General features: G+C 31.4%; 2 protein-coding genes across 3 annotated transcripts; one reads left to right on the top strand and one right to left on the bottom strand.

Moving 5' to 3' along the window:
* Nucleotides 1-4,949: 4,949 nt before the first annotated feature.
* On the bottom strand, nucleotides 4,950-6,757 carry LOC137829725 (uncharacterized). The gene has a single exon (XM_068636610.1). The coding sequence runs from the start codon at nucleotides 6,707-6,709 to the stop codon at nucleotides 5,261-5,263; it is 1,449 nt and encodes a 482-aa protein (XP_068492711.1). The 5' UTR covers nucleotides 6,710-6,757; the 3' UTR covers nucleotides 4,950-5,260.
* Nucleotides 6,758-11,713: 4,956 nt separating this feature from the next.
* Nucleotides 11,714-20,230, top strand: LOC137829726 (uncharacterized). Of its 2 annotated transcripts, XM_068636611.1 has the most exons (10): nucleotides 11,714-11,978; nucleotides 12,065-12,139; nucleotides 12,219-14,136; nucleotides 14,711-14,852; nucleotides 14,964-15,046; nucleotides 15,274-15,509; nucleotides 16,812-16,898; nucleotides 17,708-17,807; nucleotides 18,474-18,687; nucleotides 18,807-20,230. In XM_068636611.1, exons 3-10 carry the CDS (start codon nucleotides 12,238-12,240, stop codon nucleotides 19,760-19,762), a joined length of 3,717 nt encoding a protein of 1,238 aa, XP_068492712.1. In that variant the 5' UTR covers nucleotides 11,714-11,978; nucleotides 12,065-12,139; nucleotides 12,219-12,237; the 3' UTR covers nucleotides 19,763-20,230. The 2 variants fall into 2 exon arrangements, with proteins under 2 accessions (XP_068492712.1, XP_068492713.1); XM_068636612.1 differs by lacking the exon at nucleotides 11,714-11,978 and having other exon boundaries at nucleotides 12,097-14,136.
* Nucleotides 20,231-27,737: the final 7,507 nt, after the last annotated feature.

Genomic DNA, 27,737 nt, shown 5'->3' on the forward strand with positions numbered 1-27,737 from the left:
TTTTTAGTTTTTTAAATCTACCATGTCACATTTTTCCATTCAACTAATAATGTTAAAAATTGACAATTTTAATTTATACTTTATATGATTTATAATGACTTAAACCCTTAAGAAGTAGAAACCAACAAACCAGAGAAAGAAACACCAACTCTGACTCTCTCTAGCTGGATTTGAGGAGCTATCAAAGAATGGAGTGTTTATTTTTGAAATGGAAGCATTTTGTGGTGGTTGTTCATCTAGAGACTAATTCCTAATCTTAGTTTCAATTTTAATTACATTGGAACTGTTTGGACATCTGATCATAATTGTCTAATTAAACATATTCGATCATCCAATTCATTGACTGTTGAAATATTCTCATCTTCCTAACTCAAATTCAACGAGATGATTCTTTCTGGAGAAGAAAACACTACGGAGAGTAAACCCCAAGAGTCCTTTTTATATAAATTAATTGAAAAACAACAGGTGAACACCTAACATATAAATCACATCTACAGGGAAACAATATAGGTATGATGAGTAATACGATGTGATAGAAACACATAAACCGAAATAATAATTGTTGATGGAGAATTTTAATACTTTTTCTTAAAAAAGTTTTAATAATTATAAATAATCTTATATTGTAATTTAAAATATTTAACAATTATTAAGATAATAAAATAAATATTTTTAAAATTATATAAAATAAAATAAAACCAATTGTGTAAATTGTAGTAATATTCAGGATTAAACTTGAATGCAAGTTTTATGAGGTCCAACAATAGATTAACATTCTCTTTGGATTGGGGAGACACGGAGGGTGTCGTCCCATTTGGATTAGGACAAAGATAAGGGTGAGGGAGTGGGAGGAGAGAAGAATGAGTAATCTTTTAAATATTGAAGAAAAAAGATAGATAAATGAAGAGAAAGTCATGTCATAGTATGTGAAATACTACCATTGTACCCTCCTTTTTCTTTACTTTTTGAGAGTGAATTGATTTTACATTGCACCACTGTTATGCATGACAACAACACAGTTATTCCATTTCAGATATTCCTGACTTTACACAGATAATCTCTTTGATCACCATGAACATGATGAATACAAATGAATGCACTGTCTCGTTGTTGTTAGGTCATAAATTATGTGTTCATTCACAAGTTATATAAAAGCATGATTCTGGAAAACACACAATACATTTGAAACAAACATTTTATTCAAACAGACTTTTGTCTTGCTTGAGTGGCCTTGAAAAGCTTCGTGAGTTAGTAGAGTGCAATGAGTTTGTCATTGCATCTTCTATCTCAAGTTAACCATTGTGTGAGTTTTCTACCATGCTTAATCGATTACCACTGAAAAAGAACATAACACTTAATTGATTATGTTATTCAAAATAGTTGATAATCAATTAGGTTGAATACATAATTAATTATGTGTTGTTTCTTAGAAAGATAATTAGAATACTCTTAATTTTCCACTACTCAATCCAAACAAAGCATAAAAGCACACAAACAACTGTACTCAGGAACCTTGTAGTAATACGGTGGGAGCAGTATTTCCGTTATCGTTATTGTTGTTAACGTATTTTTTATTTTTTCTCACTCAGCTCATGTATTATACTTTTTATATGCTGCCTGTGAAAGTGCTTCTACGATCTATATAGTGGCTGAAGTGTAGAGCTTTTTATATTTAATTTCGTATATTTATACGCCTTGTAAGATCCAATAACAAACAGGAAGTGGCAATGTACTAATCCTTGTACGACTAGACAACACCAGGGCTATTGCTGAGCTATAGTTTTAATAACTTCACATGGATATCTTACTGAGGATTACCAAACAAGGAATTGTAATGCTTACATGTAGGTTTCGATTGGAAAATAATTTAGAAAATAAATGTTGCTGTTTCTAAGGAAATCGTAGGAGTCTAGATTTTTTCCTTACTCTTGAAGCAGACGAAAGACAAGACATTCAGACACTTGAGTTACAATGAGTAAGTCAGAGACGTGATGACAGAAAAGACAACATTCACTCCGAACTATTGATTGTTTTTCGCTGTATGTGATCCTCCATGTGTCTAATAGGCATATCAGAGAAATTACACGCCAAGCTTGGATGCAACATCAACAACACCACATAAAATACTCAAGACTGTTCAAGTGTGACCCAATAAGCAAATCATAATGAAACCATTCACCAGAACATAAAGACAGACCCACTGCAAGCAAAACTCGAAATTACATAATCCCCTCAAAATGGTCCTTAACCAATAACCAACGAAACAACAAGGCAGATATTAAACTAACAAATTGAAGAAGTTAGTTTCAAAGAAGCAATGTAGGTAGTACCCTGAACAAGGTAAGGATTGGAATTTAAAAATCCAATCCACATCCATAATTTTTTCCAAAGAAACAGTTTTTATATTCTGAAACTACTTCCAAAGCTAGTTTAAGGTCAAAACCCAGTTATTTTAAAAAAAATAAAGCGAGTTTTAAACCAAAACAGTTTTTTGCTTCCATATATCTATTAGAATTCTGCTAAAGTTTAACCAGTTTTTTGCAGTGGCAGCACCACATCTCAACGGTAGCACTGGAATGGCTTGGGAGCGGCGGCGACTAGTTCGTTTAAGGCTAGTTAAATTTTTAATTTTGGACATGGTCTTCGTCATCGTTTTCGTTTTTTTAGTTTATTGGGCTTGGGTCTGATTATAAAGGACCCTGACTAGCTTCTTTTAAAAATTAGGTCTGACCAAAACCATTTTTGTTTTTTAAATTTAATACATAATAGATCTGAGCATTTTCAATGGAGTCTATTAACAAATGTTCTTTATTTTTATTCAAGTACCTACCATTTGATTTTGCTGTCGTCGTCCTGTCTCCAAATCGCACCGATCAACTCTCATCTTTTCTCTCCAATCGGTGAACTAATTCTTCTAGAGAGAAAGAACAAATTGACTTGCGAGTTAAAAAATATTAGAGAGTGAAGGAGTTAATTGACTAATTCTTATAGAGAGAAAAAACAAATTGACTTGTGAGCGAAAAAGATTGGAGAGTAAATGAGTGAATTGATTTATAGGTTGGAAACGAGAAGCCAAAAGTAATGATTTGTTGCCAACAAAATTCAAACCCAAAAGTAATGATTTGTTACGAGCAAAAATCAAACGGAAGGGTGTTTAATCGAAAAAAAATAAAAATTAGAAGCAGTAAATAGAATGATAATTTTTAACAGATATTCTTGAAAATTATTAAAATTATGAGATACATAAAACTTAATTATTAAATTTATTGGCTTGGGTGTTCTAAAGGACCTAAAACTGCTTTTCTTTTAAATTGGGGTTCTAAAGGTCAGGTTGCACCGACGGAAACTTCTTCCTAGGAATTTTCAGATATGATTTCTGCCATGTCCATTATGCAATGCCATTCTGTTCTGTGCCAAAAGCAATTGCAATGGAAAACCTCATCACCACCATCATGTTGTGACGGGCAAGCTACAACTCTACCACAGGTTTCCACCATGGCACTGCCGTAGCTGATTTTTAATAACAAGAGTGTTGATTTTTACTTAGAAAGTAACCATTAAATCTAACTCAACATCACACAACCAACTTTTGCACCAACTTATATCTTAAAATTGGATCATATTTTTAGTTAATATAAAATCTCCACCTACAATCAAATCAGTCCAGCTTCACATTACACAGATTTTAGGAAAAACTAACATAGGAGCATGGTATGCACTCATAGGAATGCAAGAGTGACCCATTGTCCAATTCAAAGTAAATTGGTTTTGTATGAGAAGCAATTAAATTAGACCCAGGAAAGTAATTCTTCCACTTCAAGAGACTATTACCTACTCCATCCACTACATGCAGCAGCTAGCAAGCTATTTCAAGTACAATCTCATAAACCTTCACAGCACCAGCATGCAAAGCCCCAGCAGTCAAAACGACAAGAGAAACAGAAGCTACAGCCTTAAGTGCTCAAAACAATAATTTCAGACGAGGCGAGTACAGCTAATGCAGCACGGACTTTTCTACTTTCTAAACAAGACACTGCTTTCTTTCTATCAATTATAGACCATTTGAAGAATTTACTTAAAAAATGCGTGCTTGTTTCTCTGCATGAATACTTTTATAATTAAAATAGAATGTGCATTTTGACAGTGTGCCATCATACTACTCTGGCAGCATCTCATAAACAACTAATAATTTAATATGATGGGCCAAAAGGTATAATATTCTATAGAGTGAGGTTGTGGCATTGGAGAATATAAAAGTGTACTTAAATCGTTGTCCTTACTCCAGCACCCCATTAACCCTCATAAGATTCCTCAGCTCATCTACTTCCTTCATCCATACAAATTGCGCATAAAAAAAATTAACTTCTACTATCGTAACAGCCTAAGACTTCTGCCACTTGGTCTTCTTAAGCATTAGCCAGACCTATATAGTCAGAATGATCCTCCAATTCATTTAAGCTACTTTGATTTCTCTTTTCCTTATTAAACCAAAAGTGAAAATTTGCTATTGAACCACGGGATTTGAATGAAGTGCATGAACAAAAAATAAAGTACTTTATTGAACTGGCAAGGATGGATTTGAGAGAAACCATCCTTCACATCACACCCATTAATTTTGCAGCATTTTTCATATTTTTGCTAGACAACATTTCATCACACAAAAATATATTAAAAACAAAAGAAAAGGTATAATATCATGCTCCTCCTGCACACATTTCTTTACGTAAGGTTCTCAAATCTATTGTAATATAGTTCTCAAAACTATATTACACAGAAAAAGGTTCCTAAAATCAAACAAGTGGTCAAGAAAATTCACTTTCATTAGATCATATGTCAAAATCCCAATGAATTAGGGATCACAAAATAGTTAAGTGAAACACATTGAGGGTTGGATCGGGTATTGAATTTGAAAAGAAAATGGTGTTGCTCGATACAACGGCAGCCAAGTCTATCTGAAAATTTTAAGGGACCACAACAGCCATGTCATTCTTATAACAATGGTTCATCAAGTCATACAGAAAAAAATATCATGAAACTTCTTTCTGTATATCATGTACTTTCTACCCAAGCTACAAGAACAGAACAAAACATAACACAGAAAGAAGACAGTAAATTTCCTCTACTTTCTCAGTCTTAATATGCCATCTATATCTATTCTCCAAGTCTATAAATCCCATAGAAATGTAAAATCATAGCCAGTAGCATAAAAAGGAAAAAAGAGAGTAAATAACAGAATGTAAACATACATCAGTACTAGGGATCATGCATCAGCACCATCGGAGGCTTTTGCAGCAAAAGGATCATGAGTTGGACCAACATCCTGGCCAATGTGGCGTTGCACAAGGCGCTGCAGATCAGCCATAACCTTATGCTCCCTCTTGGCCTTCTCTTCATAGTTAAACATAGCCAAAGCACGTTTATCCTCAGCACTATAAACCTGGTTTTCTTTCCTGATACGAATGGCATTCATCCTCTGATGCCTACTACCACTCATCACATAACCAAGACTCTCAAACTTCTGAATCTCCTCCGCAGAAAGACCCACTTCTCCTCTTCGCGGAATACGCTTACCTTGTTGAACATACTGTGCAATGGCATCACCTTCACCCGGCCTAAGCGCTCCACCATAGCTGATATGCCCCTCAGCTCTCGGCAACGGCATTGGCCCAACAGCCGGTTCGTTGTCCAAAGCGGGTTTTTTCTGAGACTCGAACAATTCCTTTAACTTCACAGCCTCCGCATTAATCTCCGCGTTCAACACCTCATCTATCGCAGCTTTACCAGCATCACCGGAACCATAACCATTCTCCTCCTCCGAATAAGCAGGCTCGCTTTCCGTCTCAGAAGTTTTCTTTTTTCCTTTTCTGCTACGCTTCGAACTAGACCTTGAAGAAGAACGTTTCATCCTCTTTCTCCCACTGCTTTCAGAATCACCACTCTCGCTCACGTCACTCTCATCTGAATCGCTATATCTTCTCTTCCTGCTGCTCTTGTTACTTTTTTTTCTTCTATTCCTCCTACTCTTCCTTCGTCTACGATCCTCTTCTTCTGATTCTGACTCTGATTCAGATTCTGACCCACTATCACTATACGATCTCCTCGAAGAACCAGCAGAACTCTTCCTTCTCTTCTTCTTATAACGCGAATCGTCTGATTCACTGCTGATAGATTTTTCAGATTCAGAATCAGATTCCGATTTCGATTTTCCTCTTGGTTTGACCTCCTTGTCAATCTTCCCACCGACGTCGTCTCGGTCAGAGATTTCATCAGGTTTGCTATAATCCTCTAGATCATCGTCGTCGCGCCGCGGAGGACTGGGCGTGACGTTCCAGATGCAGTATTTCAGCAACTTCCTCATCTTCTGGCGCTTGAGCCTTCGGTATTCCTCGTAGTTCAAACCCTTCAACTCCTCGTCGGAGTCGGAATCGGGACGCTGCCAATCCCCGCGGTCGCGGTCCAGATACGCGCCGTTTCGGCGACCGAATTTCTTCGGCAGAGCGTTGTCGTTGGGAGTTCCATTGGCGTATCTAGGGTTTCTGTGCTGAGGCGATTCCGAACGGCGGCGGCGATCCGTAGGGCGGTCGTAAGAGTCATAGCTGGGGCTGCGACGGCGGCGATAGTCGTCGGATGTATCGAAGTCCGGTGTGCGGCGAGTGTTGTGTCGGTGGCGTTCGTGAGGGATTTCGATGGTGGAGGATGGCCTACCCATCGCGAATGGAAAACAATTGTGAACCGGGTTGAAAACCCAATCCAATTTTTATGAATTTAGTTGGGTTAAAAGGGTAGTTATTAATGAAGTTTTTTTACTACAGCTGATTAAAATTAAATTTGGGTTGGATAAATTTATAAATTTTAAATTTGATAAGCTTAATTAACTAAATTATATAGTAAATATTTAGTAATTATATAGTAAATATTTCATAACAAATAATGATTTCATAATTTTATATTTTGTTTTAGATGTATTATCTTATAAATAGTCAGAATGTTTATTTCATATCACAGCAGTATTGTTAAAAGTAAATGTTTTATAAACCGTCATGTTTTCACGATTCTTATTTTTAAATATTAAATTATACTTAATTATAAAGAGTATATAAAAATTATAAATAACAATGGTTTAATAGTTAAATTTTGAAAAAAAAAATCAATATATTTCTAATTTTTTATTGAATTACTGAAATACTATATTCATATTTTAATATTTATAAATTCAAAATGGTAACACGTATGTATAGAAATTTTTTTAATGGTTGATCATGTCACTTGCCATGAGAGACAAGACATGCTGAATTATTAAGTTATTGAACTTTGATGCATTTTCATATGTTGAGAATAGAAAGATGCAAACAGTTAAAGCCTAAGGAGGTGATGTTACATGCTTATGGTGGTGCAAACAACTAAAAAGAGAAGGTGAAGTCCTATAACTACAATAAGTTGTTGAAGATAGAATTTCATTTAGGAAAGGGTCTTCCTTTTCAAATTTATATTAAAACTCTTCTATCTTGCAGGTGATAATAATTATTTTATGAAAAAAAAGTTAAAGTAGGTCAAGTTAAACACTAGGACATGCGATACTATATTCTTAAATGTAAAGATTTGTGTTTTAATTATAGTTATAATTTTTTTATATTGTGGTAATTACTCAATTTAATAATTAGTATCAAATTTAAGATTATAAATTTAATAATTTAAAATAAGATAATGGTTGAGAAAAAAAATTTACAAGTGACATTAAAGATAAATAGAAAAATAAAATTTAATTGTTCATGTGAATTTATAAAACATATCTCAACTACAAAACATAAGGTCAACTAATGTAAAAGTAAACGTGTTGACAAAAGTTTGATAATAAAATTTACAAATATCTTTAAGGGCACTCACCTTTACATTTGGTTCTTAAACTCTCTTACACATATATGATCATTGTAATCATATAAATAAACAAGATCAATTGACATGTATAAGAAATAAGTAATGTAAGTTAACATCAAATTGATATAAGAAAACTCACAATTTATTTAATAAAAGTACGCATACATATTCATTGCTTACCAAAAACATAAAAAATCACATAAACAATTTATAAGACTATATGATTATGAAATATTTTATTGAGTTCGAACATCTAAGATTAATATTTATCATATCTTTCATTGTATACATGGTCATTGAATTGTCCCACAATTTCAATCCCATGAGATAATTCACACATAGATGATAACTTTTTGTTCACCCATGAAATTTCAGTGAATTTTAATTCCTAAATAGATGTAGGAACAATCATAAACTTTTCACAACTTTATACGTTGATCATCATGATTTATGTTATCAATAAAGCCTAAATATACTATTCATACATTCCATAACTCAATTGCCATGTGAAGTTGAGTTACCTCTCCAATAATCACCATTCACAAAATTACATAAATTATTTCATCAAAATCACATTCCAAACACATGTAAATCACATTCTATAAAGATACACTAACAAACATAACCATTTTATGTGAAAAAAAAAACATTATACTACAAGTATAACATTTAAGACATTTAAAACTATCTTAAACAAATAGAAGCATTTTTCTTAAAACACAAGGGAATATCATTTTTACAATGTATATTCACTTAAATGACATTGGTTAAATAAAACTTCAATTTCTCTTTAATTGGTATCATTGAAACGAGGAGATTTCACTTAAGTCAATTTTTTAAAAACTTTAACGAAAACTTCTAAGATTTGAACTTATTATCTTAGGTTGATCCTCACTAAAACGACAATAGTTCACTTGAAACAATATCTACTAAAATTAATTAATTTATCTTTAGTACATTATCACTTAAGTTAGAGCAATGCACTTAAGAGAAAATTACAAATATCAACAATCCAATTTTCTGACTAAGTTATCAATCCATATATGAAACTTAAGCATCTCAGCCTAATTATACCAAAAATTATATAATGTTTTAAATTTTCCAAAGAAACTCATGGATAATTTTTTCCGGTCATCTTGCGCAACTGCGACCCCATACAAGAAAGTTCCATCAACTTGGACCACCGACTTGCAAAATTTGAAACCATTAATGCATGATTTGAATGTCCAAAATACCATGTTGAAGATGATGTGGTCCGCGTCCAATTGGTTTCCTTCATAAATAGGTTGGGTCTTTATTTTTTGAATAAACCTAGGAACGTAAAGTTGCATTACATTTAGGAGTGCTTACCATTTTTTGTACGACTCTTCCCAGTTGTCATATACATTTTCTATGGCCAGTTGTTTTCCTAGCCATGCCTTTTTATATGTGACAGTATACTCTAAGGATGACTTCATGTGCGCTATTATGGTTAACACTGATGTGGAAGGGTCAGCTTGGATGATTTCATGAATGCTTTCTACAATCATTTGATGCCTTCTTTCATTCTTTCTAGGTCATTCCCCTTTTGATAACAACAACTTTTGGTGTCATAGAACTTAATGTACATCCTTCAATGAAACATTATTTCATTGATCCATCATAGTGAACAATGACATATAATGAAGTCATTTGTTGAAAACAAACAAAATGTTGGGTGTGTAATACAAAAGGAAAGATGGAGAAATCAAAGATGTTGGGTGTGACATACTTATTTAGTATCGTCTTATATTTTTTATATTTATCTTGTTTAGATTTGTTTTTATTTTTTTATATATTTTATCTTTATCTTATTTTGTTTTGCCTTTATCTTCTATATATTTTTTAGTTATTATTATTATTTTTTCTATCATTCTTTATTTATTTTTGTTTCTGTTTTTATTTTTATTGTTGTTGTTTTTATTTTCTATATTTATTTATTTTTACATTTGTTTCTTCTCATTTTTAAGTATTAAGTGTAGCATTTGTATTTTTTTTAGGATTTTGCATTTAGGGTGGACACTTCAATATTATCTGTGTGTCCACTACTAATTAATACTAATTGACTTTGGTTTTTTTATAACTATGTCCTGTAATTTTTTCTTAAAATTAACATGATTACATCATCAATAATAATAAAAATAAAAATAAATACTAATTTATGTTTACAAATTCAACTTTTATGTTGTTGTAGGGTTTAATTTTTTATTTTCATTCTTAAAAAAATAAATTTAAACTAAACATTTTTAATTTATTTTTTTTATATTTTTATTTTGTAAAAAAAATTTCTTTATTCATTAATAACTATATTAAACATTAAAAAGATTTATTTTTTTAATGCATTCAATTTTATTTTATTTTACTTTTAAAATGGTGCTAGATAAGAAAATAAAAACAAAAGGACGAGAAAAATAAAAATATAAATAGTGCTATATAAAAAATTGAATCACAATTGAAGTTGAATATTCATGCATTTCAATAATATTTTTTTCTCAATATTAAAATAATCAATTAAGTTATAAAATTTTCCATGTAATGCAAGGTTGTCAAATTAACAAAATTAAGCTATCATTTATAACCTAAATTGAATCTTAGTAGAAAACTAGCTTTCTTTATCTTAGTTTTGTTTGAACTATAAGGAAACTAGAATTTGGAGAAGATGACAAAATACAATACTGCTACCACTTATTCATTAAACGTACCAAAAACCAACTTTAAGCTCAGAATTCCCTACCATCATAATTACATGCATGTGTCATCTTAAAGGAAAATATGACAATGAAAATAAAATAAATTTAAATGAGACAAAACTCAAGGTTGATATTTCAAAAGAGTTTTGGAAGTAATATTTATCCACATATGGTGCAGGAAAATTTGCCATGTAGTTTTGGGGTTTTGGATTTCAAGAAAGAAAGTTTCGAAGAAGGAAGACTGAAGGAGAATGAACCAAGTTTGATTTACTTATTTTCTGGTGAGTTTACTAAGTTTACCACCCACTTCCTATTTGTTTTGTTTTATTTTTATTTCAGTTCAATAAGCCAGAGCCCAATACCCATACAATAAAGATTAAATATATCATTAAATAAATTAAAGGTTACACATATAATAACTGAATTATCACTTTTTAATTATTTCACACTTAGAAGATAAAAATAAGTCAATAAAAATAATAATTAAAGGTTTGTTTAGATTAACAGTGATACAAATTTAGAAACTAGATTATATCTACAATAACCGATTTAATGTTAAGCATTCATCACCTCTTTTTTTTTTTCAAATAATATGTTGTGGTGAAAATATCATTTATCACCCATTTCCATTTTGCTGATTGATTAATATTTATTTTCGTAATAAAAAAATATAATATTAATTGAGGAAGATGAAAAGAAATGACGAGTTTAATTATGGCAGAATCGGAAAGAGAAGCTAAAGGATTATTGGACTTGACAAAATAGGACTGAAAAAATAGGGAGGGTTTTAGGTTTGGAGAACGCAGATGGGAACCACCACCAGTGCCGCCAATAGTTAAGAAGTCACCGCCACCACCACCACCGTACAAAACAACCAAATTTCAAACCAAATATTTTTTTCCCACTAAAATATGGAAAGATAACATCTTCTACTTCTACCCCAATATCTTTTCAAATATCAGTTAAACTCAACATTTTCTAAATTTTTCAAGTTATTTTAAATAAAATTAAATGCCTCGTTTTTAATAGAAAATGCCAAAAGATCTTTAAAATATTATGAAAATCAAATTGAATGAGTGTTTTTTTGGCACCATATATCTGATTAACAAGTTTTCAAAAGAAAAAAGAAAGAAAAAAGAAAGAAAGAGAGTGGAAAGTCTGAACACGCGCTCTCTCACCGTATATATTTATTTTTATATTGTCAATTGTGCGTCTTCTCTCTCACTCTCCTAAACCCCTCTTGGTGTCTCTCTCTATTCGTCTCTTTCTCGCTCTAAAACCTTGAATTCCAAAGCAATTTTGGTACGCCATACCCTTTCGACTGCCACGGAACCGAATGATTCATTGCGTGGAGGTTCAGGTCTCGTAGAATTTCTTGCAAATTTTCGCACATTGGTAAGCTTCCAAACCTTTGCAAGCGTTTCATCTTCATCTCACCTTTCTATTCGATTTCTCTTTAACGCTCTTCTTTTTGTGGCCAGTTTCAGAGGCCGATTGGGAAACGTACCTTACACGCGTTTTGCTTCATCTGCGCAACTGTACCTGTAGTTTTTCTGGTTAGAATGGAATCAGTATTTTATGCGTTTGGGTTTTCTTTTGGCTTACCCTAATAACTATACTATATGGTGTTTGTAGAATTAGGGTTCCGTGAGAAATGAGAGAGGGGCTGAGATCGCGGGCGCGATTGGGGACGGTTTCTGGAGGCGAAGGAGTTGTTCACAAGAAAAAGGTCGTTGTGAAGAGCGAGGCTGTTGACTTGGATGGCGAGGGTTTGGAGGTGCAGAACTCAACGATTGAGAAGAAGGGTGAAGCTGCACGTGATGTTAAAGAAGAATGTGGCTTTGATTTGAATGTGAGTGCGAGTGGAGAGGTTGACTTGGAAGAGAATGGGAGTGGTAGGGGTTGTTTTAGTGGTGTGGGTGGTACTGTAGTAGCTGAGGTAGATAGGAAGACAAAGAAGGAGCAAGGTTCGAATAATGAAGTACGGGTTGGGGGTCGCGTGTTGCGCTCAAGGTCTAATGGGGGGAAGGATAAAAGAGTGTACTATGGAGAGAATGAAGATGTTGTTTCTGAGAGTGATAGAGAATGCAGTGGGTTTGAGAGGGGGAAAGTTAAGGCGGAATGTGAAGAAGCTGATGAATTTTTGGCTGACAGTTCTGAGAATGAAAAGGCTATGGTGAAGAAGGAAGAGAATGGCACGACGAATTTGAAACGGAAGCGTGGGAGGCCTCCCAAAATAAATTTGAAAGTGGAAGATCAATTAGTGGATCATCAATTAGTTGATCAGTTGCCACGTAAGCGTGGAAGACCCCCTCTGGCCGGCAAACAAAACCATGTGGATGTGCATAATAGAAAAGAAAAGACTGCCCTTCGAAAAGATAAAAAGGGTTTAACTATGAGACATGATGCTAATGTGAATGCAATGGATGATACAAATTCAAGGAAATCTGCTGGGGATGAGCTAGAAAAGAAGGAAGTCACTTCTGGCAAGAAGTCTAAATTTAGTAAGGCTTCGGAAACTGACAACAATTTGGTGGCCTCACCATTAAGATCAAATACTGAGAATGAAAAAAGTGGAAAAAATAGAGTAAAGCAGTTAGTGAGGGAGCAAATAAAGGAAATTCTCTCAGCTGCAGGCTGGACAGTTGACTATAGACCTAGGAATGGTAGAGAGTACCATGATGCAGTGTATGTTAGTCTGGACGGACACACACACTGGTCAATCACCTTGGCCTACAAAAGGCTTAAAGAGTATTATGAAGCTGGTAATGGTGAAGGTAAGGCATATGGGCCAGGCTTCAAATTTACACCAATACCAGCACAGGATTTCAAAATACTCACAAAGGTAATTAACAAGCAAAGAACAAAGAAAGATAAATCTGTAGAGAAAGGGGGAAAGGGTGGAAATAAAGTTGATGGAGTCAGTGGTAACAAAAACAAAGAAAAGTCAGTGAAGAGGAAAATGAAAAGGAAGCGGTCACTTGGAGACACAGATGCTATATCACCTAACAGGATGCCAGTTCGTGTGAGGGATCATAAGCGACACAAAACACAAAATAAGCTGCGAAGTGGTCCATTGGTTCGTAATGCTGAGGAGATAGATTCAGAAACTGAGGGATATGTACTGTACAGTGGAAAAAGAACTTTGCTTGCTTGGATGATTGATTTGGGCACAGTCCTTCTAAATGGGAAGGTTTATTATAAGGCACCTGAAGATAAAAGTGAAGTACTGGATGGTAAGATCACAGGAGATGGCATTCATTGTGGCTGCTGTGATAAAATCATTACAATTTCAGAATTTGAAGTTCACGCAGGAAGAAAATTCGCTGATCCCCTTCAAAATATATATGTGGAGGAAGGAAAGTCTCTTTTAGAGTGTTTGCTAGATTCGTGGAATAAGCAAGATGAATCTGAACGTCATGGTTTTCATTTTGTTGATGTTGCGGGTGAAGATCCGAATGATGATACTTGTGGGGTCTGTGGAGATGGTGGAGACCTGATATGTTGTGATGGTTGCCCATCAACATTCCATCAAGACTGCTTGGATATAGAAGTATGTATCTTGATGTGCGGTCAATGTCATTTTAAAGTGATTTCTATATAATTGATCTGAGTAGATATGTTTCATTGTTTATTTCTTATTAGGATAGATAACTCAGTGTGTTAAGCATTATCCAGTTGTCGCATTTTATTTAGAGTCTCTTGAGTCATGACAGATAAATGACTTGAATTTATGCTAATTTGGTGTAAGTTTTATTGCATTTCTGAGCACTAGTGTGTTTTCTATCCTTTTGCTTCTTAATTGTTGTATGTTTTGTTTTTAAATACGAAAGATGGCCAGGATCAGCATGTTTTGACAGATGTACAGGGCATAATACGTGGTTCCCAGTCAGTTATATTGGTTATTTGTGGCTTAGATGGTTCACTACCTAGAAAACTCAATTATCGTCTACTGATGATATATATTTATTATTAGAAAAAATTGAGATGGTTATGCCTGTAACATTGTGAGAAATAATGGGAAATTCTTATTGTTATTTCTATATCTTTAGTTTTCTGATGTATCCATGTCATTATAGAAAATAGTGTAGTGGAAAATAAATGATATTTTTGTTTTCTGCTTGCAGAAGTTTCCATCTGGTGATTGGCACTGCATTTATTGCTGTTGCAAATTTTGTGGGTCAGTTAATGGATGTTCAGACCAAAAGGATGGTGATAATGATCTTACTATGTCAAAATTACTCACGTGCCGACTATGTGAGCAAAAATGTATGTCCTATAAATACATATCTTTTGTTTAGTAGATGCTCATTTTTCTCAAGTGAGTAGCAGTTGCTTTTCCTCGATTGAAATGAATATAATTTTTCTTAACTTTTGTAGGTCACAGATCCTGCATTGAGGCAAATGATTGCAACACTATTGATTCCAGTGATGTGTTCTTTTGTGGAAACAGATGTCAAGAGGTATGATCTGTTTTTCATGTTCTTTAATATTGATTGCTGCTTGTAATTGGTAGTTGCTTGATTAATTGGTTTAGGAAATTGATTCGTGGCAAGCTTTTTGAGTTGCAATATTGGTCACTGTTTTAATGATTTGTTGCTTCCTGGTTCATTGTATTTGTTGCTTAATCTGGAAACACTTTCTTGTATTTGTTATCAAACTAATTTTATTTTTTCATTTTGTCGTCTAGTTATCTGAGAGACTTGAAATGCTCCTAGGGGTTAAACATGAAATTGAAGATGGATATTCATGGACTTTTATTCGGCGGTCAGATGTTGGGATTGATGCTTCTGAGATAAAACCTCAGATGGTTGAATGTAATTCTAAGCTTGCTGTTGCATTATCGATAATGGATGAGTGCTTCATGCCATATATTGATCATAGAAGTGGGGTCAATCTGATCCACAGTATTCTCTATAACCGTGGGTAAGGTCATCTTGCCCCTCTTATTCACATTCTTTTAACCACTTTTCTTCTTTGCAACGCCTGGTTGGTTATGCCTACACCTTCTTTTATGTTTGTGTAATTGATTAACATATTGTGTTATATGTGGTCTGAGTTTTTCAATAAAAAGGTATGGTAATTAAAAAACTATCACATGATTTGTGAACGGAAGTTTGGTAATATTCTTTTGAAACTAAATCAGTGTGATGGAGGGAAGTGCAGAATAATAATTGAAATAAAAGAGGATATTAATGTTAGAGCCTTTTTGCTAGACGAATGTATGGATGTGGAAGTAAATTATGACATGTATATAATGTTTCAAAAGACTTATCATTTAATTGATGTGCTTTTATCCCTATGTCCTCTTCCAAAATATTTCTTTTTGGATGTTACTGATTGCATTCAATCTGCTGCAACAAATGTGCCTCATGAGCCTATTTCCTATGTGTGCAGCCAATTCTCATAAGCCGATGGCTGTCTTGTAGTGGTTGCATTCATATTTAGAAATTCAACAAAGATTATAACCTTGGATTTTTAATATTTGATATTTATGAAATATACATGTATGATTCCTAGTCATTGAAATGGAAAATTATGTAATTGGGATGGAATGAGTCCCCTTTGTGGAAATTCATGATCAGTTAGATAGTATTCCCTTTCTTGGTCATTGGAATGGAAAATTGTAGAACTGGCAGATTTATATTTGATGTTTTATCATCTCTAGAGTGCTTTAGCGACCTACACGTGGGGTTCCTCTTGAAAGAGTGGGTTTATAAGTTATAACCCCAAAGGTTTAGTCCATTTGTGGGCATTTTGATATCCCTACAAACTTTTAATCGACAATTTGTAATGTGCAATAGTGATACTAAGCTAGGTTTACACTTGGTCTGTAAAATTGTGGAGTTGATCAATGATTGCAATTGGTAGACCGCATATAACTAAATAAATTGCATTAATAATCTCTAGATTCATGTTAAGCAATTGAATCCATGTCAAGATTATTTCTATGAAATCCATGATCAATTCAATGCTCATTTTTAATATTATACATGTCAGTTTCATAATATATGAAAATTTCTGATGCAGTCATATCCTATTAGTAAACTTTCAGAAAATGTATTTTTTCTTTTTAAATTTCCTTCACAGTTGCTACATTTATATTTAAGTAAATAAACAACGGTGACCTAGTTTCATGAATCTAGAACATTAATATTGTATTAGAATGGATTGGTATAATTCTAGGACTATGCATGCTAGTAATAACAAAGCAATTTTATCTGTCAGGTCAAATTTCAGTCGTCTGAGTTATAGTGGATTTGTTACTGCAATTCTAGAGAGAGGGGATGAGATAATTTCTGCTGCATCTATCAGGTAAATGTCTACTTAATTTGATATTTGCTTATGAAATTCTGTGGCAAAACAAGGATTAAATACTTTGTGTTGGTATTTGACTGCAAACGGTTGAGTTCAATGTTTTTTGGCACTTCACAAATTTGGGACATATTCTTTTTGTTCAAAAAATTGCGATATAGGCATCTCACCAAGATATGTAATCGATGTTTACATTTTTTATGATCATGGACACTCCTTACATACCCATGATACGAGTATAATATGCTACTGCTTAATAGAAGCACCCATGTATCCCATAAGTTGAGTTAGTTGATATGAAACATTAACTTCTGTTACAAAGTTATTTAGTTTGTTAATAAATGAAATAAATTGTTATGTAACATGTTTCTCCCGTCACAACTTGAACCTTCTATAAACTTTAAGCTAGAAGTTTATTAAAATACTTATGTTTTTTAATTACTTTATTGTTGTTACATCATACTGTTGTATATAACAAATTGCTGTGGCCTTGTCCTAGATTTTAGAAAGTTTGCCATACTGCACGCCCATATCCATGTGACACAGCCATCAGTTAACTATTTGGGTCTACTTTTCCAGAACCTTCATTTTTCATGGGCATTAACATTCCGTTTGTAGGATAGTTAACTTGTTTGATAATTGATGTATTCCGTGGGGCTGTCTTTTTCTTCTGTGATAAGATATGATGGTTTACTCTGTCCTTTATTTTCTGCCAAATACCTAGAAAATTTCTTTTGCATAGCTTTTCTACTCTCCCTTCCAACCTGGTGAAAAATTCTGATGACATTTCATCTTAATTCATCAAATAGGATCCATGGGAACCAACTAGCAGAGATGCCATTTATTGGAACCCGCTATATGTACAGGCGACAAGGAATGTGCCGCAGGCTTCTAAATGCCATTGAATTGGTAAATTTTTTGTCTCATTAGTTTTTGCTGCCAAAACTTTGTTGTTTTTCTTTTTTAGAAATGTGTGTTCTGTTAGCCTATAATTTGTTATTTTTTCCCTAACGTTACTCTGTCACATCTTCTGTAAAAGACAAGTAAATGATGTATGATCTGTGTGCCATATTTTCTGAAGGGTGGGATAATACCGTCTTAGCCTATTTGCTATAGATGAATATTGAATACTGGACAGGGTTTGCTTAAGACCTCTTTTTTTGGATTTGAAAGTCTTAGACCAACAAGGGAACATTGGATTTGTGATGAAAAGTAGAGAAAATGAAAGTAGATTTTACTGTGCTTACATTTTCATCTTAATTTTATTATATGCATGCACAACAATGAACAGTGTCTTGGATGGCACTGAATCTTAAAAGTAAATACTGCTAACTAGTCAGTAAAATATACTTTTATCCCCATATTATATTAACTATTTCACAAAGACAGTAGAGCTTTTTTTTTAATTGGGGCCCAGAGTATATGGTTAGTTTTATCATAGGAAAGAATCACGTTGCACTTTGATAGATGCTTTTGTGGATTGACACCATTTTGTTCTCAATTTTTCTCTCTATTTCATATTTTTTTTATCTTCCATTTTGCTGAGATCAAAAGTTCTATTTCTCCTACTTCCAGGGACTCGGCTCTTTAAATGTTGAGTTATTGGTGATACCAGCTATCTCAGAACTCAGAGAAACTTGGACTTCCATTTTTGGGTTTGAGCCACTTGAATCAACAATCAAGCAAACAATACATAATATGAATCTATTGGTATTTCCTCATGTAGATATGTTACAGAAGAAGATATCAGAACATGAATTGGCTGGTCATAAACCGATTCCTTCAGACGGTACATTTGCCTCTACACTTTTTCCTTTTATTATAGTTTTGTATGCTTGGAGACAAATGCACTTGCTATCTGTCTTCAAAAATTTGAACTTGATTTTTACCCAATACGATTTATTGTAGCTTTCAATCTTCAAACCAATCAAATAGTAAATAATTGCAATGGAGCGGGCTCATCTGGATCTGATTTGATCAATCATATAGAGATTCCTCCCCGCCCTAATACATGCCAGATAGAGGATGAAACCATATCGACTGAATCTGATTGTCATCTTCCTGAGGGTTCACTGAATAATGTACCTGACATTGCTAGCAACATTAATGATTATAGACAATCTTCAAAAGGTGACACATGTCAAGTTGTTCGTCAGACAGGTGATGAGAATCCGGTCATGGACAACAGTATTAAAAATGCCTGTGAATATGTGACTGATACTTGTTGCCTAGCTGGAGATAGCCAGTTGAACAATTGCGCGGTTCCTTATGAGGAAAGACTGTGTCTCACATCTCGTATTAACACTGAGGCTACAGAAGGACAGTGTGTTAGTGTTTCGTTGGAGGTTACTGAAAACTTTCCAAATCGTGTCGAAGTATCAAATGAAGTTATATCAAATAACATAAGTGTCGAAGACTCGGAACCCTGTGGTGCAGGAAGTATTACAAGAGATTCAAAAGTTTGTGCTGACTCTATTCACCAGGATTCATGTATAATTTCCGACAGTTGTGAACTGAGAAGCGACACGGACTGTGGTCAACCGAACTTCATGGGAACAGAAGAAAAACATAGTGAATTTATTAGTGTTTGTGGTTCTGATTCTAGAGCTAATGGTGATTGTGCCTCTGGTGAAGGTGCTTCCGCCACTAACGTGTTATTGCACCGTACATCACAGGACATGACCAATAACAAGCCTTGGGTGAAAGGGTCTTCAGAGGTATCTGAGCCTGATTTGCAGGTGGATGAAACTGAACGGAACAGTGGTCCCTCCCCGTGGAGCCCTAACACGGCTTCTGGTTGTGCATCTACAGGCAGTGCTTCTCGTGGTAGCGAGGGGATATTTTTGTCAAACCAAGCCAGTTGATTTGTGCACCATTTGTAGTTATAAGTAGGTTATATTTGGAGGTATTCACTAACAAAGGGAATCTAGCAATGCAATCTGGAAGGGGAGTTTAGCCCTTGGTCTTTGTACTTAAGGATGGACGAGATTGTACGTGTATTTTGAAATATCCTGGCCGTTAGAATAGGGTGATCTTAACTTCCTAGTAATTCCTGTTTCTCAAAAGTCTTATATTAGGAATGTTAGATTCCCTTCTTCATTATCAATTTTTTGAAAAAAAAAACATTTTTATCAAGCTATCATTTATTATGTTTCTTCTAATTATGTTTATCTCCACACGACATTCTCACCGGAAGAAGTGAGAATACAAGTTGACTGTAAAGGTTAAGAAGTGTCAGCCATATTATGACAATGTTTCTGGAAAACTTTTTAACCTTAAAACATATTTGTAACGTTTTTATAAATTAGGGTTAATTGTATATTTTTTCTTTTTATTTATTTATATTTTATGTTTTTTTATCCCGAATTTTAAACTGTGACGTTTATCATTTGAAATTTAGAATTATTTTTTTCCCTTTTATCAACTACTAAATTATTAACAGCGTAACGGCGGTGTGATAAATCTGCATTATATTACTATATATTTTACCTTTGAATACAATTTTATCCCTTAGGTTTCAATTTCACAAATTTCAACTCTTGAATTTTAAAAATCCTAACCCATTCTACTTTTCTTTTGAATTCGGTGTCAGTTGGATGTGACCAATTATAACGTCAGAGTTATTTCATTATACCATACAAATATTGAAAGAATTGTTTATATCCATTTCAATAAAAATTTTGTTTATAGATTATTTTTTGCGAATAGCTAATTAATCAATTGTTAAATCTAAATTTTTGACTGGTATGGAAAAGTGATGTAAGTGGACAAAATTTGTTGGTACAAAAATTGGAAATACGTGTGTTATGGTGATGACCTCTATCTATAAATAATATAGAGCCCACTCTCAAGGTAATTTTCTCTGTGTCAAGCATCACAGAATTTCGTACAAAAAAAAAATTCAAAATGATTTAATACCAAAAAGTACTAAAACCTTGACGAATCAACACACCACATCTCGATCAACCAAAATGTGTCACTTAACACTTTTTAAAATTCACATTTTTCACTCTTATTTTGCTTTACTCTTCTCTCTGAAACCTGATCTCTCTCTTTTCTCTTAAACTCTGATAGTAACCTTTTATTTCAATCTTCTGCCCCCCTTCTCTCATTTTTCTTTACTCCTTTTCACCATTTCGGCAACTGTAAAGATGTTGTATTGGAAAATATTTTTGTCCAAAAATACTATTACACATTTGTAGACTTGACACGTGCTTTTGAAATTTGAAATTACAATGACGATTGTTTTTCACTATATATATGGTGTTGTATAAAACAATTTTTTTCATTTTTGTTCGGTTTTCTTTTTTCATTCTTTATGGACGAGGTAATCTTTTATACCTGTTTCTTCATCTCATTTTTATCATTTCGTTTTTTAGTGTATTTTTCCTTATTATTGTTGAGTTTGTGTTCTAGGGATGTAAGCATGTGTTTATCTTATTTATCATTTTTTGACTTTCAAATATTTTTATTTCTTCATCTAATTTGTTATTCTAATTTGTTCATCTGATCCAACTTTTTCATCTCCAGTGTTTTTTTCTTATATTTTTGGCTATCTTTTTGTGATGTTTTAGGGTGTTTTTTTTTTTTTTTTTTATATTTTTGGTTCTCTTACGATTTTTTTTTTCTGTAGTGTGTTTTTACTCATCCACGGTTTGTTTTTGAATTTCTCATGTTCCTTTTTTCTTCATCTAATGTGACCATTTGATCCAGCTTTCATGTCAGTTTTTAAGTTTTTTCTGCTTTTATTTTTTTGTTCATAGTTTCTTATGGAGAACTGTAAAATGTTGAAAATCCTTAAAAAAAGAGAGACAGAATTGGACTCTCATAGCGAGGGTCATTTGTGGTTTGTCAACTATCTCAGCTGGAGATCTTTGTTCGCTATCAGTATATATAGATGTATGCATGACGAAGTCTATGAAAGTTTTGATGCAATGGTTTTTCAAGAGAATCTGTTAAGAATGTTATATGCTTATGGTATGTCAAATGGTTTTTTTTTACAATATATAATTAATTGGTTTATTCTTAATTACTTTCAATCTTTAGTTAATTGCTTACATGATGCATTCAACATTAACCATTATAGAGGTCTAGATAGTGAGGTGATTCTTTTTCTTAAAATGCATGGTGTTTCTTATCAGTTTTTAGCAGCAAGACCATAAAATAAAAGGGAAGAGGAGATTTTGGAATGGGTTCAGAACATCAATTTTTAGTACTTGCGAGGTATATTTAAGTAAATAATTTCAGTTGTAATTGATTTTAATTTCTTCAAATTAGGAGTCCTTTTCTCAGAAAATAAATTTTAGTACTTCGCAGTTTAGTTTTTATCTCATGCAAAATTTGATTCCTTATAGATAGATGTGACTATAGTTTTTGTGTTGATTGATTCACTTTTGTAGTCATTTACTCTTCGAAGAGATTAAAAAAAAAAATTGTTGTTTTTAGAAATGATACGGTTGAATGTGCATTGCAGGTTGAAAGAGTTTTCTATAAATATCACTTTAGAGCTTTGTGTGTAAATCAGATAACCTTGAGAAACAATGTTTGTCAAGTGCTATCGGATCTTATTGTCAATTTTAGATATTGACATGCGAAGAAAAGAATTTTGTGGGCAAAATTATAGTATGTAATCTCTAAAAATTCATACAATTATTTACTTGAAAAGGTAAAGACATGACCATACAATAAATTTCTCAAAAAATATTTATTTCAATTTTTTTTGTATGCCTATGTTATTTTTATGTTTTGGTTGTATGACTATGTAAATAGTAGTTTGAATTTCTATATCAAACCTGTTTTTGTGAAAATTTTAGCGTGCTTCACAAATTTCTAATGACGTAAATTAAAGAGGTCAATAAGGTAAAAAATGTTGAAAGAAAGTCATGATAGTAGAAAATTAATTGACAAACATTTTTCTACATAAAAAAAAACTTTTAGTCACTAGCAATTGATACAAGAAATATAAATCAATATTTAAATTGTGTTTATTACAATTTATTAGAGCATTATTAGAACTCCTATTTTATGAGTTTTAGTTCCTATTGTTATGAGTTTTAATAAAAGGAATTATGGGTGATTATGAAATTTATAAGTAGTTTTATTTCTTATTTATTTTCAGATTGATGGGTTTAATTATTATCATTTTTTAGCTATGTTTTTTTCTATATTTAAAGATTGTCAATATGCATAAAAATGTGTAAACATTTTCAACTTTAAATTCTTACATATAATACTTAATTAGTCATGATAATTTTGCTGCAATTTAATTTTTAAAATACTATCTATTTATTTTTTATTACTAAATTAATTGATTGTAACCAAATAATAAATTACATATTTAGATGTAGATCATTAATATAATTTATCTCCATAATTATCTCTTCAAACATAGAAAATTATTAGAATTTCTATTAATATTGTTATGAGTTTTAATTATTGGAATTATGAAGTCGTCTTGAATGTTTTTGACTTTGCTCACATTACATCTAATTAAAGTTGTGTTGAGTATCAACAACTTTTTGATATACAAATCTACACAAAAAGTTATGAAATCTTGATACAACTTCTATATTTTAGACTTAGATCCAAATTGAAGTCGTAACCATAAGACGATAAACAATTTAATTTCTACAATGATAATTTTAAATACAACATAATAAATAAAAAATTGTTTTATTCCTTAGTTATACTGTGTTTGTGCTAAGAGATTATAAGTTTTATTTTATAGACGAGGATGCAAATTTTTTGGATAAATAATATCTACTCGTTTATTTTTTGGAGAATTAAAAAATAACAATTGTGTCAAATTGAGGATTAAAAATATATTCAATCTTTTTAACTAAAATGTGTTAGATGAGAATAATTTAATTTAATTTTTTCAAAATATCTTTTACTTTAAAATCGTTTATTTTACTATTTACAATGATATAAACTATTATTGATTATTTGTATTGTATCTATTTTTCCCGCACATTTTTTGAATTTCTTTATATATTTTTTTCTCAGTTTACCATGTTATATAACTTTATATTAGTTAATTTACCATTATTCGAACGTAAATTTAGATAAAGTATTAAAAATATAAACCAGGTGGAATTTTAAACATGAATGTAGTTAAATAAATTAAGTTTTCAAGATTGTAAACTCGTTTCCTATAATAGTTTATAAATAAATAGTTTAATATTTAAGAGTAGAAAATTTGGATAATTATTTTTAATTAATACAACATGAAATATTTGTGTTTAATTTAATAATCAAATTACTGAACTTTTTACTTTTCTATCTTATTTATTGGTTAAATAATTATAGATTAGTAAATTGATATCAATAAAATATCTATTAAAATTTATGATAAAATTTACAAAATTGAAAATTTAATTAAAAATTTATAAAATAAAAAATTGGTAAAATTTGTAAAATAGAAAATTTAGGAATAAAATTTTAAAAAAATGTAAAAATTTAGTGATAAAATATATAATTTAAAAATATAATAAATATTTCGTATGATTGAAAGCCAATGTAATGTCATCACACGGTTCATAATTTAACATAAAAATAATAGAGATAAAATATGTATATTTTAAAATTTAAATAATAAAATTTACCAAATTTAAAATTCATTAATAAATTTCACAAAAATATAAAAATTTAGTAATAAAATATGACGTTAACCCTAGAAATCATAATTCACAATAAAAGCGGAAAAAACAATTTACTATAAGTACAATGAAACAATTCTCAAGAAAAAAAAGATTTTATTTACCAACCTTGTACCTACCTAAACCTGCTCCAATTTCGACGAGGACACGTCATCCTCTACATATAAAGATTTAATTATTATATTTTAATTTTATAACTTCTAGATATATAAAATTGTTACATGAACAGTTAAATAATTTAAATTATTATATAATTAAATGACAAACTTCATTTAAAATATTAAGAACAAACTTAAAATTATAAATTTAAGTTAAAAATATAATAATTTTTTTTTTATCTTCTAACGTATTATTTGAATTAAAATATAACTGATAGCTTAATATATTAATTGTTTAAAATATATGGATAAATTAACATCATGAAAAATATGTATTGTAGATGGTGATTTTTTTATCGAGTAAATCAGATTATAATCCAGATAATATTTAGTGAGTAAATAAATATAAGAAATTTTCTTTAATGAATATATTGAATGAGAACTAAGTCTTGCTTTATACGTTTAGAAACCTATGTAGCATATGGACACTGAAACAACATATATAATCTCTAAAATGTAGGATACGGTAATACGAATTTATATATTATATAATTTTGAATTATATAAATTGAAAATAAATATTTATGTACAAAAATATGTTTCCGATTCTTTTGGGAGCAGAAAAATATTTTTCATGACTGGTTCAAAAGAATTCGTTTTTATTTTTATAATCATAATAAAAATTTATATAATAAATTTGAGTTTTTAAAAAGTTAATGTATTTATACATTTTAATATTGTGTTAAAAACGTGCTAAAATTTTCAAAAATCCAATAAATATTTTTTTTGAATTAAACACTTTACCAGTAAGTATTTTACAAGTGTCGACACGAATACATATGTCTGAGGATATATCATTTAAGAAAAAGTGTCTGAACCTCATAGTTAGAAACTGATTGAATTATTTTTAGATTAATATTATATATTGCAGAAGAGATAGTATGAATTTTAATAGAAAAGAATATCTAAGAAGATACGAGAAGTTAAAACTCGTTACTGAATTTTATTTGTAATTTGGGATAACAAACACACTACATATAAAAATCATGCAAAAATAAAACAATAAGGATATGAAGAAGAGCAATATTAATATGTTTTTATTCAAATGTTTGATATTTTCTTGTTATATTATCTTTTTCTTATTAAATTATTATTTGTTACATTTTCATCATTTATGTCTTCTCTTTATATTTATTTAAATATTTGTTTGTTATCTTAATAAGTTATTTCAAATAGTTCAGTTATAATTTTCTTAAATCATTTTAAGAACCCAGGGAAACAATATATAAGAAACTACTCGATATAATTCAAAATAAAAATTCCACGGAAATAAAAGTATATATTAAAATATTACATTTAAACCTGCCTTGGACTTATCTTTTGTGTCGAACGAAGTAAATCGGTTCTGGATCGATCTTGTTGTGATACAACTTTATTGCATTATTTGAAAGATAGAAAAAAAAACAAAAATAATACTTTGACATAACTTATTTTAATAATATATATATATATATATTTTAAGTTTAAAATAAAATAAAATAATTAATATATTAATATATTAATTGTGTATATATATATAATTTTTCAATAATTATTATAAATATTAATAATCTTATTTGCATAACAAAGCAATCCACAATACCGCTACACTGTTATAATTCAATTATAAACAATTATCTAATGTCACAAAACATTAATACTTATTTTTATTAGGATATAGAGACAATCGTAAGGGAGATTTGATAAATAATAATTTGTAGTTAATCTGGTTTCACGTCTGATTGTGTTTTTCGTTCTTTCTTAAGAAAACGAGTAATTATAATTTTTTACATCTTAATGTGATTTGTTACTTAAAAAAAATAATTAAAATGCTGTTTTATCAGTAAATTAATTTGCAAGAGGTTGCTTTCACAGTCGATCTGAGTTGAATCCAATTAATAAAATAAGTAGGGATACATTTAAATACGAAAACTTCAAACCAAAACCAAAAAATAATTATTACTTTTATTTTCCTTTTCTACGGCACTGGCTGAAGAAGATAGTGATTTCTGAGCACTCAGTTCAGATCATGAACTATATCTTAATATATGAAAAGAGAAGGATAATACCAAAAAAAATATTCAGTGAGTGAATCTTCAGCGTGGCTTATCCCAGTCATCTGATCAGAAAAACAGAAGAGGCCAGAAAAATGAAAAGAGGCCAGAAATTGGATTCCTTGATTCTGTCTGTTTCCCAATTCATATTTTACTGATTTGCATTTGGCCCTTTCTGAGTCACTCTTTGTCTTGATGCATCGATTCTGTGCAATCAAACAACAATTAAGCAACCAGTTGCAATTGTTTATAGAGACGGATTTCTCACAATTTTCACTGCAACAAGTCAACAAAAGTAATCAGTGTATGCATATTATATTAAGCCAATACTATATATACAATTAGTATTGACTTATTATAATTAACTAATCAATGTTACACGAACGTGTGCACATGGTATATAGCAGCCAACTTTGACAAGTAAATTTCGTTATTACAAAGTCTGTGAGGAGTTCAATTGTGTGTCACAAAGGAGTAAAGAGATAAATAACATTATGGGCATGAACAAAATGTTAGAATCTTTCATGATCCATCTGAGTTTGATTCCATTTCTTTACCACTGTTCTGCATCTTGGTTAATCTTAGCTGACATAAATTAAAGGTTAATGAAGCATTCACTGAAAGTTTCAATGAATCAATAAAACACCATCATGGTTGCTCCTCTGCTATTGCAGGGTTGAGAATAGTGCTTGTTCTTTCCTTTGGACTAAAATACAAAGGCAGTACGAACACATGAAACACACTCATTCCCTTCATTGATGTAATTGCCTAGCTAGCTTGTGCATTCCATTTTCTAGCTATTTATGCCAATGTTCTTGACTAATGTTGTCTGCAGCAACTTCTTCAACTGGTCATGCAGCATTAATTCAGTTTAATTTTCGAACTACAACATGAAACACTAACACTACCACATGTTACAAGATCACAAAAATCAAGGAATTTCATGTTTCTCTAGAGTTGCTTGGCGCGTACTCCTAGTATAAATTATAG

Source organism: Phaseolus vulgaris, chromosome 7 (assembly GCF_000499845.2).
Source record: "Phaseolus vulgaris cultivar G19833 chromosome 7, P. vulgaris v2.0, whole genome shotgun sequence".
In the NCBI taxonomy this organism is placed as follows: Eukaryota; Viridiplantae; Streptophyta; class Magnoliopsida; order Fabales; family Fabaceae; genus Phaseolus; species Phaseolus vulgaris.